Source organism: Mya arenaria, chromosome 8 (genome assembly GCF_026914265.1).
Source record: "Mya arenaria isolate MELC-2E11 chromosome 8, ASM2691426v1".
In the NCBI taxonomy this organism is placed as follows: Eukaryota; Metazoa; Mollusca; class Bivalvia; order Myida; family Myidae; genus Mya; species Mya arenaria.
The window spans coordinates 3728613-3741330 of NC_069129.1; the positions used below are offsets into that span (position 1 = coordinate 3728613).

The 12718-nt window shown below is 35.5% G+C and overlaps 1 protein-coding gene across 12 annotated transcripts in view; it reads left to right on the plus strand.

The window, feature by feature from the left end:
- Positions 1 to 8069, plus strand: part of LOC128243349 (FH1/FH2 domain-containing protein 3-like) — a 93026-nt gene extending 84957 nt beyond the window's left edge. For 10 of the 12 annotated variants that reach the window (XM_052961067.1, XM_052961064.1, XM_052961061.1 and 7 more), the window contains one exon: positions 3810 to 8069. Coding sequence is in view for 9 of the 12 variants with exons in the window: in XM_052961061.1 (XP_052817021.1) it covers positions 3810 to 3880 (71 nt within the window). In the remaining 3 variants the exon portion in view is untranslated. Of the gene's footprint in view, positions 1 to 1726; positions 1761 to 3809 lie in introns of all 12 variants that reach the window. The other 2 variants (XM_052961065.1, XM_052961068.1) reach the window with 1 other exon arrangement.
- Positions 8070 to 12718: the final 4649 nt, after the last annotated feature.

A 12718-nucleotide genomic window follows, 5' to 3' on the forward strand; every position in this document is an offset into this window, starting at 1 on the left:
ATAAAAGATCATGCTTACAATAATCCACAGAGGTTGCTATGGTAACAATGTAATTCTTTTTGATTTGCAACAGTAGATTATTGCACATTCTATTAGTATAGTTTAGACAATGTTGCAAGTTCCATTTAGATTAGAAACTGTTCAGAATGATATCTATATATTTGTCATGCAGACATTATAAAATGGCTGGATATTTTAAATTGCTTAGAAGATGAGTTTTTATTTATTGTGTCATGAAAGTGCTTTGTCTTAATTTTACAGGGGAAATACAATTAAAAGAAGTTCTTAGTAAGGAGCCAATATGGCTATATAAACAGACTTCACTTATGATATCAAGATGAATCATAAATAGATATTATAAAAATGTTCATGGTATTTATGATTTTTAGCTCTGCTGGCCAAAGGCCAGAAGAGCTTATGCGATGGTAATGTATACGTAGTATGTGCATCCATGCGTCTGTGCATTTATGCGCCCATGCATGCCTAGATTATGGGCTTTAAAAGTAAAAAAAAATCCATGCGTCTGTAAACAATTGCTTGTGAACACGAAACAGTCTTCAGTTTTGATTGTATCTCGATGAAACCTGTACAGTATTTAGATAGCCATTAAAGCTCAGTTCCTTTTGAAAACCAGCCAGATCCGCCCATGCATGACTAGATTATGGGTCTTGAAAGTATAAAAAAATGACATTTTTAGCTAAGTCTATTTTTAGCCAAGTTAACATGTCACAATTGCTTACCTGAGGTCATTACTGGCCACAACCCGGGTTTACAGGTTTGGTATACTTAAATTGGGAAATGTTAAAAACCTTTTTGTCTGAAACAGCTATGCAGATCCTTGCTATTTTGAACAAGGCTTAATTTAGTGATCTCTTGGGTCAAAACTGGCACTGCCCGTGGGATCAAGTTTCCTAGCGACTTATTTAAGAAATATTTTCAAAATCTTATTTCAAACCACAAGGCTCATACCTTTGATATTTGTTGTGGAGCATCATAATTATGATGACCGGCTAGCAAAACATTTCAAATAATGCCCCTTGGGCAAAAGCTGGCCCCACCCCTTTTGACTTACTTTTTAATTTGTAAAGCTATAGCAATGGAATTTTGACCATGTTAACGAGCATCAATATTGTCCTCGGATGTCCTTGACCAACTTTTTTTTATTTAAATTACTGAAATGAAATTTGACCATGAGTACAGTTTTGAAAGCAAATATTTTTACCCTCAGATTACCTTTACTTGGCACATATTTAAATAGTTCATGCAACTAATCTGCTTACAACACTTTCTGTCTTCAGATGTTGAACGTGCAGCTTTTTCAGCTTACCCAAACACAAAAAGTGAACTATATATTTGTTGCCTATTACTCATACGTACATGCTCTGGATTGAAAATGACCACAAGAGCCATGCCAGTAGAGCATAGGCCCTCTTGGGCCTCTTGTTGTAATTATTGTCAAAACCTTTTCAGGCATCGGTGGATAATAATTTAAAAACAAAATGCTCATGTCAATCAATTCAGTAACAACCAATGACAAGGTTTTTAAAAACGTTCACCTTGATATTTGGGGTTCATACTAATACAATCTGTTTCACTTTTTGGATAAATCTGTCAGTTTTTTAAAAGGAAAGAAATCAGTTAAATTATACCCTGTATCCAGTAAGCGTAGTTAAGGTCTGTCCAAGACACATATCTATTCATGCAAACTTCTGCTACTACTTTTCAGTCTTCGAACAGTATTTTACTACATAAGTAGCGTAGTAAGTTGACATGTTACCTGCTGAAGCCCGTAGTTTGTTGGGCTCATAAAACTGTTTGGCTTATAATTATGTTGCCACTTTAAAAAAGCTCTATTACGTGTTTATTTTCGATGTTGGCTCGTCTTGTTTTCACATTGCTTCAGTGTTAATACATAATTTAAAATGTATGTGTTATGGCAGACGAGTTATTATTAGCCTGCCTTTTCAAGTTATTATTAGCCTTTCTTTTCAAGAACAGAAAAGTTGATGTATTTTTATGGCGCTTGTGTCGTTGTCATCCTCAGCATACTAGTGCAAAAACTTTCACTTCTGCAATAACTTAAACTCAATTAAAGATATCTAAATGAGACTTGGTTCGTATGTTCCCAGAGATTATATGCTCGTTAAGGAAGGCCAAAAACACTGGCTTTAATATTTGAAGAGTTATGCCCCTTGTATAACTAGTTATGCCCCTTGTATAACTAGTTATGCCCCTTGTATAACTAGTTATGCCCCTTGTGTAACTAGTTATGCCCCTTGTGTAACTAGTTATGCCCCTTGTATAACTAGTTATGCCCCTTGTATAACTAGTTATGCCCCTTGTATAACTAGTTATGCCCCTTGTATAACTAGTTATGCCCCTTGTATAACTAGTTATGCCCCTTGTATAACTAGTTATGCCCCTTGTATAACTTAATGGCTAGTGTTGGTGTTTGCTCTACATCGCACTTGTTTTGAATTAGCATTCAGTTGAAAACACTTTTGTATTATCAGTTATTGTTTGTTTTTTCTTGAAATATATTGAATGATTTACTTTGCAAGATATAGACATCAAGATAATGATAGTTGTTAATCTAATACCTCTTGATGATTTTGGTACTGAGACAAAACAATGAAAACTATGTCTGGGACCTATATTCAAGAAAATACAAATATTTCAGAAAACATACCTACTGCTACTAGACAGAAGCAATTATGTTATGATGTTACAGTAGTTGAATAACGATGGAGGCAAAAAGGTTCTATTTGACATTAAATATGCAGATAAAACCTTATCGCTCTCAATGTGATGTTCATGTACTGTGTTTGATTTTTTGCTAAGATTAGCTGCATAGATGTTAACATTGCTTTATTGAGATGTGTCGAGTCTAAAATAAATGGTTAGTACTTCATTACCAATAAAGTTTGAGACATACTTGTGAATGTAAGCGTAAGCAATTGACATTTATGTATATCTTGACTGTTTTTTGAAGAAAAAAGTTCAGGTATTTTTTTTTAGTCTTTGTGTCTTCATTTTCAGAGTGAAAAAAACTAAGAAATAGTTGTAAAGATTTTCAAATGAAACTTGGTACACATGTGGCCAGATACAACACCCAAATGTATTTTAGGCCCATAACTCTGAAATTTATCATTGAAGAGTAATGCCCCTTTTTTACTGAAAATCAACAGCAAACTCATTTGGTCTGCGGCAGCCTGGTTCTATGTTGTCAAAGTGATATAAAAGCCTTTTACCATTCAGAGGTCTGACTTATAGACTGTTTCTCTCAGCCCAGCCACATTTGAATCGTTTGTATTATAATAAATGGATCAAACAATTAAGATATCAAAGAACACATTTTGGATGAAATTACGAAAACAAGTTTGCATCCCGATTAAATAATAATCTGATAAAATATATAATAAAGAACTGCTTTGTATATAAAAAAGTATATCTAAGAAGTGAGTAAACTGATTGACAGCTTTTTAATTCTGACAGTTACTGTAAAATATGTATATAAACATTTTATGCTAACCTTATACTAATATGTGTTGTTTATTATTTTTGTTCACTTATTTCTATATGATTTCAGATGATCTGATTTTGTGAAATAAATGTGCATGGGGTTATTACTAACAATGTTAAAATATTTAAACATGAATACTGTAGTTTCCTTTAACAAATAATACAGTGTAAACTAAAGAATACATAGATAGTTAACATTTCAGAAATAACTGTTTTTATTATCATATAAAGGGTATGAAGTCGTTCTACTCAGATGTTGATTAATATTTTGTTTGAATGTTTTTCAGTGAGACGTACGCTTAAAAATGGCCTCAGCGCTGAGGAGGTAAATGCCATTACCCAGGCGGAAAATGTTTGAAACTATGGGGTCTGAATATTGACAAAATCACCCTGGCTGTAATAGTTTTAAACAAAGTGATGTGATTTTTCCCTAGCCGAAAACCACAGGATTTGAATATCAACCAAATGCACGCTGATGGGATAAAGGCGTTTGAGTGACAACACACTAATGGGACAACATCAGCTGACATGTTTAAAACACCCGGCTTCGAATGTTAACATGCACAAAGATATACGTACTCTGAGCATATTGTTGCCTCATTAATTGCCATCTTTGCCAGAAATGGCTCAGTCTATTTGCTCTGGAATGAATTGAGGCTAAACATATAATAGAGTCTATTTTTGCTTCAATTAGTAACACATTGTTATTTATTTGTTAACTGTATGCTCATTGTTGTATCATGGCATTCTTAAATATAATTATATTATTATGTTATAAACATAAATCAGTGTACAAAATCATGTCTCTTTATTTATTTATTCATGATTGTTTAATTCAAAGTGCTTCTTAAAGACTATGATTGTTTGTGTTATATTTGTCAGTCTTTTTCAGAATGATGACCATTAACTTACTGTTCTATGTGTATTTGTATTCAGCATACTTCTGAAGAACTGAGCCACGTCAACAAGCTTGATACGAGACAACATAAGTGTTCTGACCTTACTCATATATGCATATACTTAATATATATATATTTAAGAAAATCTATATTATTATATAAAAAGCAGTGTATAAAAGGGAGTCATAACCGGATCATTTCGTTTGGTTAAATATGAAATTTTGATTTTATCGGATGTAGATATTCATGTTAGTCATTCACACATGCGGTGCATCTGGTTCAACTAAATGGTTAACACAGATTTCATGTAACATTTCTAACAAGCACAGAAATCTGCTCACAAACTATAGAAATTCTTTAATTTAAGCTTTATTGTAATTGTTCCTCATTGATCTGGTTCCTCTCTCTTTACTGTTACTGTTTACATGTTAGCCTTGTACTTGGCTTTGTTTTGTCCAAACCAACATAAGTCTGTTCAGGGTTTGAAGAGCCATACTGGCCATACTGCCCATGTAACTGAGAACAAGCTATTTTTTATAATGCTTATGATGTAAATGTTATTTTATTGATTCATCTTAGCACCAACATTGTTCAGTGATATATTTGTCCAGGAATGCATCACGCAATGTATGCCATCTTCTGTGTTTGCATTCTCTAGAATTTGTTGTTGTCCCATCAGACATGATTGTGTAGGTTTTCATCAATGTTTGATTGAGGTTCTTTGTAACAAATTTGAACAAAGGTGTATTTTGTAGTCACATGTATTTGTTTAAGAACAATAATTCTTTGTGTTTATGCCTGATGCGTCTTCCAATACGTTGATTTTGTTTTGCCCGCCTGTTTCAGATATACAAAAGTAAGCTATGCAAGTCTCATGTTGGAGTTGATAGTGATATAGAACATGTGATATTTATCCTGTATCTTCCCTCTATTATTAAATACCTGCTGTACTTTGTTGGCTTTCTAATTCACAGTATGGTTCTATCAATTTTCAAAACTTTTATTCCTGGTTATTATGCAATATATTTAAAAACAAATACCAGGTAGGTTGGATGGAATGCCTACAGTAAGGGTTTATTTGAATTTACAAATTGAAACTTAAATTTAATTTTCGACTCTCCTCTAGTTATCATTTAAATTCTAGATCATGCGATATTTTGACTGGTCCCATGGCTGAAAAGTAAGAGCGTGACATTGGTGATTGATCTAAAATTGTCTTGTACAAGATGTTATAGACCCGCGTATTATTTTAGTGACAAGTTGGATTTTTGCATTTATTTATTTTTTAATGAAATCCACCGTGTGAAACACTGATACTCACTTTCTTCATTCATTGATGTCCACTTTTTTATATAATATTTTTATGAGTTTGTTTGTTTTTTTGCCATTGTAAAAAAGGAAACATTATACTAGAAGTCAGGGTGAAAAACCATGTCATTACTAAGTATAACTGCATCTGACTGCGCTCATTTTGTTTTTCAATAATGATGTGGCTTAGATATTTTGTGCAATAGTGTTTATATGCTTTACTTAAGTGCGATATGCTTATTGTCTTTAGTGTTTCTTGCCATGAAAATGTTTATCGTCTTAAAATTGTCTTGCTTACTTAAAGTCACTTGGTAAAACCATAAGGATGCCATTACATTTGTCTATTTTTGTACGGAGAAAACTTACTGTCCATGGATTTTAGCCTATCTATAAACTTCTGTAGTGATTTTGAACATTGTACAGGTTATGTATATTTTGTATGATGAAGTAGTGATTCTGTAGCGTAGAATCATAACCAGTCTACTACTTATTATGCATAAATTAGTGGAGATTAAACCAAAAAAAATGTAGATTCATCCATGGACTGGTGATTGTTTTTCGACCAGGAAATATGCATTAAATGAATTATTTTTCATCTACAATAACAGAGTTACTCAGATATAGTGCCTACTTTAACTACACTCGTGTATTTGCTTCAAAACTTGATGATGCGTTACTGCTTGCCTCACTCTTGTTCTTTGATGTGTCAATTGTATCTTGTAATTCATAAAATCCTTCCCATAACCAGTTAATATACAATGTACATTTTTGAAAATCACACAGATAATCTGTTTGCCATATATTTTGTTAAATTTTAGTCAGACACAGAGTATTATGTTTGCTGGACTTCATCACTAATGTTTAACTATACAGTTATAGAGAACTAACAGCTAATACATATACTAAAATTAAAAGTGAGGATTTTATAATGTCTAATAATACATGGTGGCATTTGAGGTGGTCTCAAATTCATATTTATTTTATTCACTGGAGCTTATTTCACATCCATGACTAATCAATTTTGTTTTAAACTGCAAATTCAGACGTTTAAAAATGAATTTCTTAAGATATATTCGAACAATATTATGTCAATTACTGTTAACAACCATTTATATTTTGAATGTGACCATTTTACTTGGATCTATTTATAAACATCACAGCTTGATAATCAGCTGATGTATGTTTGAATTGAGTTAAACGGTACTTCTTTTGCTTCATAACAATGCACCATCACTTGTAGAAATGCTTTAAACATCTGTTTTATTCTGATAGACTTAATATTTGATTGTAAAAGATAAAGGTGATATCTTGGCCAAAGTTCATTATGGAAACATGGGAGGTACACTGGAGTCTTCTAATGATCAAATAAGCTTGTCAATTTATGTAACCATTGACAGTAACATCAAACATCGACGCCTGGTGACTCGGTACAATTTTGGTTTCATTTGAAAGTTTATTGCTTGCTGATTACATATATGTAAAATACGGGGCAGAAAATACATTCAGAATCAAGTAATCACAGTTTTAATTATGTGCTTTACTTACAATGAAATGACGTAAATTGCAATCTTTTAAGGTCTAAGTAGCTTGTTAATAATATATTTTTCAGTACTTTTTTTTTACATATTCTTTGACATGACATCCTTTGAAATGGTACAATTTTGTTTGGGTCCCCAGGCTTCCAAAATTCCCATTTCTGAGTATTGGAAACAAGAACATAGACCTGTCTTACACAACATGACTTACACACTATATAGTCTCACATTAGGGCGTATTATGACCCACGTCTTTCCTGCTCTAGTTGTTTGTTTATCGCTGTCTCATATACTGTTTTTCATGACCTTTATATTTTTACAGAACTGGCACCAACTTTATTATGTACTGTTGTTCATGACCTTTGTTTTTATACAGGACTGGCACTGATCTTTACTGTATTATATACTGTGATGTTTAACATATGGTAGATGTAATGTAAAAACGGAAGCTGGTGGTTATATCATATACGAAGAATTAATATACATTTATATATATATATATTTATTTAAACGGGATTATAACCATCTATCATACCAAAGCCACAATCATTTTATGTTTACACTAATTGAAAGGTAGCAATGAAAGAATATTTGAAATGGTACTAGCAGTAGTAATATACATAAATACTTCATTCTAAGGTACCCAGTACATAATATAGTTTAGTGCCGTCATGTATGTTACATGTAAATGTTTGTTACTGATTGTGGAGTATCGTTGTGTTCTAGTTGTTGCTAATACATGTTAACAAACATATGATCTAGAATTTTTTTTCCTTTTTTCATTAAATAAAATTTTGTAAACAAACTTCGTTGTAACGTTTTGTTTTAAACTGTTTTTATGACATAGTTGCTTCTTTCCATCTTATTGGCTGTTTTGGTCAATCTTGCATGTGTTGAACTTGACAGTGTGGGATGTTAGCTAGTCTAGCCCGAATATGGGTCATGCATTAGGTCAGAGGACACTATATATTGTTCCCGTCAGAATGGTACAGAAAATATTTAAAATGACAAGATGAATAGATCATTTCATACCGATATTAACCTAGTATTAATAGCTGGCTCAGAGTGGATTCTGAACAAAAAGTCCCAAGATATTGGTCTGCCAATCATATATGGTGGTGATATGTATGAATAATTAACAACGAACGATGGAAACTTAGGTCTGTAGGTTTATATAAAAAAATGGAAACCTAACTCTGTTGCACACATTGACAATGAAACCTAGGTCTGTAGGACTACATTGGAAATAGAAAACCTAGGTCTCCAGGACTACATTGACAATCAAACTAGAACTCCGCGAGTCGGATGTGTCGCCTGACGAATTATTTACTGTTAACATTATAGCTGTTAGATTGGCATTTTATTCATTTATAGACAATGATGTTGCCATTTAACTTTCAAGTGTAGGTGGCATTTGATAGTTTACGAGATATGCCACGGACAAAACCTAAGCAAGAAAATTAACAAAGGGCAATAACTCTAAAAGTATGGCAGCAAGAGTAACGGTTCTTGTGCACTGCACATGCCCTCAATGAGATCTATCTAGCTATGAAGTTTCAAGTTGATACCTCATATTCTTCAAGATATGCCCCGGACAAAACTAACAAAGGGCAATAACTCTAAAAATATGGCAGCAAGAGTAACGGTTCTTGTGCACTGCACTTGCCCTCAATGAGATCTATCTAGCTATGAAGTTTCAAGTTGATACCTCTTATATTCTACAAGATATGCCCCGGACAAAACTTTAAGCATGAAAATTAACAAAGGGCAATAACTCGAAACATATAGATGCAAGAGTTACGGTTTTTGTGCACTGCACTTTCCCTCAATCAGATATACCTACGGAATAAGTTTCAGGTTGATACCTCCTATAGTTTACGAGATATGCCACGGACAAAACCTAAGCAAGAAAATTAACAAAGGGCAATAACTCTAAAAATATGGCAGCAAGAGTAACGGTTCTTGTGCACTGCAATTGCCCTCAATGAGATTTATCTAGCTATGAAGTTTCAAGTTGATACCTCTTATATTCTTCAAGATATGCCCCGGACAAAACTTTAAGCATGAAAATTAACAAAGGGCAATAACTTAAAAACTAAGAAAGCAAGAGTTACTGTTATTGTGCACTGCACTTGCCCTCCATGAGATCTATCTACATATGAAGTTTCAAGTTGATAACTCTTATATTCTACAAGATATGCCCCGGACAAAACTTTAAGCATGAAAAATAACAAAGGGCAATAACTCTAAAAATATGAAAGCAAGAGTAACAGTTCTTGTGCACTGCACTTTCCCTCAATTAAATCTATCTACATATGAAATTTCAAGTTGATACCACTAATAGTTTAGGAGATATACCCCAGACAAGCGAAAATTGGAGGCGCCACCGCCGCCGCCACCGACGCTGCTGCCGACAAAAGTAACCCCTATATGTCGTCTTTTCAGGCGACACAAAAACCTATATCTGTACTGCAGGACTACATGGACAGTGGAAAAACTTATGTCTGTAGGACTATATGGACAGTGGAAACCTATGTCTGTAGGACAACATTGATAATGAAAAACCAAGGTCTGTAGGACTACCGGTACATGGACAGGGGAAACCTAGGTCTGTAGGACTACATAGACAGTGGTAACCTAGGTCTGTAGGTCTACATGGATAGTGGAAACCTAGGTCTGTAGGACTATATGGACAGTGGTAACCTAGGTCTGTAGGTCTGCATGGACAGTGGAAAACCAAGGTCTGTAGGTCTACATGGATAGTGGAAACCTAGGTCTGTAGGTATACATGGACAGTGGAAACCTAGGTCTGTAGGACTATATGGACAGTGGTAACCTAGGTCTGTAGGTCTACATGGACAGTGGAAAACCAAGGTCTGTAGGTATACATGGATAGTGGAAACCTAGGTCTGTAGGTCTACATGGACATTGGTAACCTAGGTCTGTAGGTCTACATGGATAGTGAAAACCTAGGTCTGTAGGACTATATGGACAGTGGTAACCTAGGTCTGTAGGTCTACATGGACAGTGGGAACCTAGGTCTGTAGGACTATATGGACAGTGGTAACATAGCACTGTAGGTCTTCATGGACAGTGGAAACCTAGGTCTGTAGGACTATATGGACAGTGGTAACCTAGGTCTGTAGGTCTACATGGATAGTGAAAACCTAGGTCTGTAGGACTATATGGACAGTGGTAACCTAGGTCTGTAGGTCTACATGGACAGTGGAAAACCAAGGTCTGTAGGTCTACATGGACAGTGGAAAACCTAGGTTTGTAGGTCTACATGGACAGTGGAAAAACCTAGGTCTGTAGGTCTACATGGACAGTGGAAAACCTAGGTCTGTAGGTCTACATGGGCAGTGGAAAACCAAGGTCTGTAGGTCTATATGGACAGTGGAAAACCTAGGTCTGTAGGTCTACATGGACAGTGGAAAATCTAGGTCTGTAGTACTTCATGGACAGTGGAAAACCTAGGTCTTTAGGACTACATGGACAGTGGAAACCTAGGTCTGTAGGTCTAGATGGAGAGTGGAACCCTAGGTCTGTAGGTCTACATGGACAGTGGAAAACCTAGGTCTGTAGGTCTAGATGGACAGTGGAAAACCTAGGTCTGTAGGACTAGATGGACAGTGGAAACCTAGGTCTGTAGGTCTACATGGATAGTGGAAACCTAGGTCTGTAGGTCTACATGGGCAGTGGAAAACCAAGGTCTGTAGGTCTACATGGACAGTGGAAACCTAGGTCTGTAGGTCTACATGGACAGTGGGAAACCTAGGTCTGTAGGTCTACATGGACAGTGGAAACCTAGGTCTGTAGGTCTACATTGACAGTGGAAAACCTAGATCTGTAGGTCTACATGGACAGTGGAAAACCTAGATATGTAGGACTACATGGACAGTGGAACCTAGGTATGTAGGTCTACATGGACAGTGGAAAAACCTAAGTCTGTAGAACTATTTGAACATTGGAAACCTATGTCTGTACTGTAGGACTACATGGACAGTGGAAACCTAGATATGTAGGTCTACATGGACAGTGGAAAAACTAGGTCTGTAGGTCTTCATGGACAGTGGAAACCTAGGTCTGTAGGTCTACATGGACAGTGGAAACCTAGGTCTGAAGGACTACATGGACAGTGGAAAACCTAGGTCTGTAGGTCTACATGGACAGTGGAAAACCTAGGTCTGAAGGACTACATGGACAGTGGAAACCTATGTCTGTAGGTCTACATGGACAGTGGAAAAACCTAGGTCTGTAGGTCTACATGGACAGTGGAAAACCTAGGTCTGTAGGTCTACATGGGCAGTGGAAAACCAAGGTCTGTAGGTCTATATGGACAGTGGAAAACCTAGGTCTGTAGGTCTACATGGACAGTGGAAAATCTAGGTCTGTAGTACTTCATGGACAGTGGAAAACCTAGGTCTTTAGGACTACATGGACAGTGGAAACCTAGGTCTGTAGGACTACATGGACAGTGGAAAACCTAGGTCTATAGGTCTACATTGACAATGGAAAACCTAGAATTGTAGAACTTCATGGACAGTGGAATATATTGGTCTGTAAGACTACATTGACAATGGAAAACTTAGATTGGTAGGTCTACATGGACAACAGAAACCTAGGTCTGTAGGTCTACATTGAAAATGGAAAATCTAGGTCCATGGTCTTCATTGACAATGAAAAACCTAGGTCTGTAGGTCTACATGAACGTTTGAAAACCTAGGTCTGTAGGTCTACATGGACATTTGAAAACCCAGGTCTGTAGGTCTACATGGACATTTGAAAACCTAGGTCTGTAGGTCTACATGGACATTTGAAAACCCAGGTCTGTAGGTGACATGGACATTTGAAAATCTAGGTCTGTAGGTCTACATGGGCAGTGGAAAATCTAGGTCTGTAGGTCTACATGGACATTTGAAAACCTAGGTATGTAGGTCTACATGGACAGTGGAAAACCTAGGTCTGTAGGTCTACATGGACATTTGTAAACCTAGGTCTGTAGGTGACATGGACAATGGAAACCATAAGCTTAAATATAACAATCAATATTTTAACACTTCCACAAATCTGATATAAAGCCTGCCATGAGTGACCATCATTGTTGTTATATTTTATGTGCCATAGTAAATGCAGATATTATGAGATAAATTCAACATGGGATCAAAAAAGTTATCACTTTAAATCAATGTTGCATCTATTCCACTCATATTTTGAGAAATGCATGGGAAATTGTTTTTGCCAGGTCATTCGCTGGAAACCAGCACCTCAAGGGATGTAATGGAACACCAGTTTAAAACATGCCAATAAACATTGGTGAATATCTGATAACAAATGTTTAAGGTGGAGCATGGACATGAAAGTATGAAGCCATGGGCAACACTATGATTCCTATATGTCTGCCATCTACGCAAGTGACAAAAAAATGGTGGTTCACTTGAACAATTAACACTT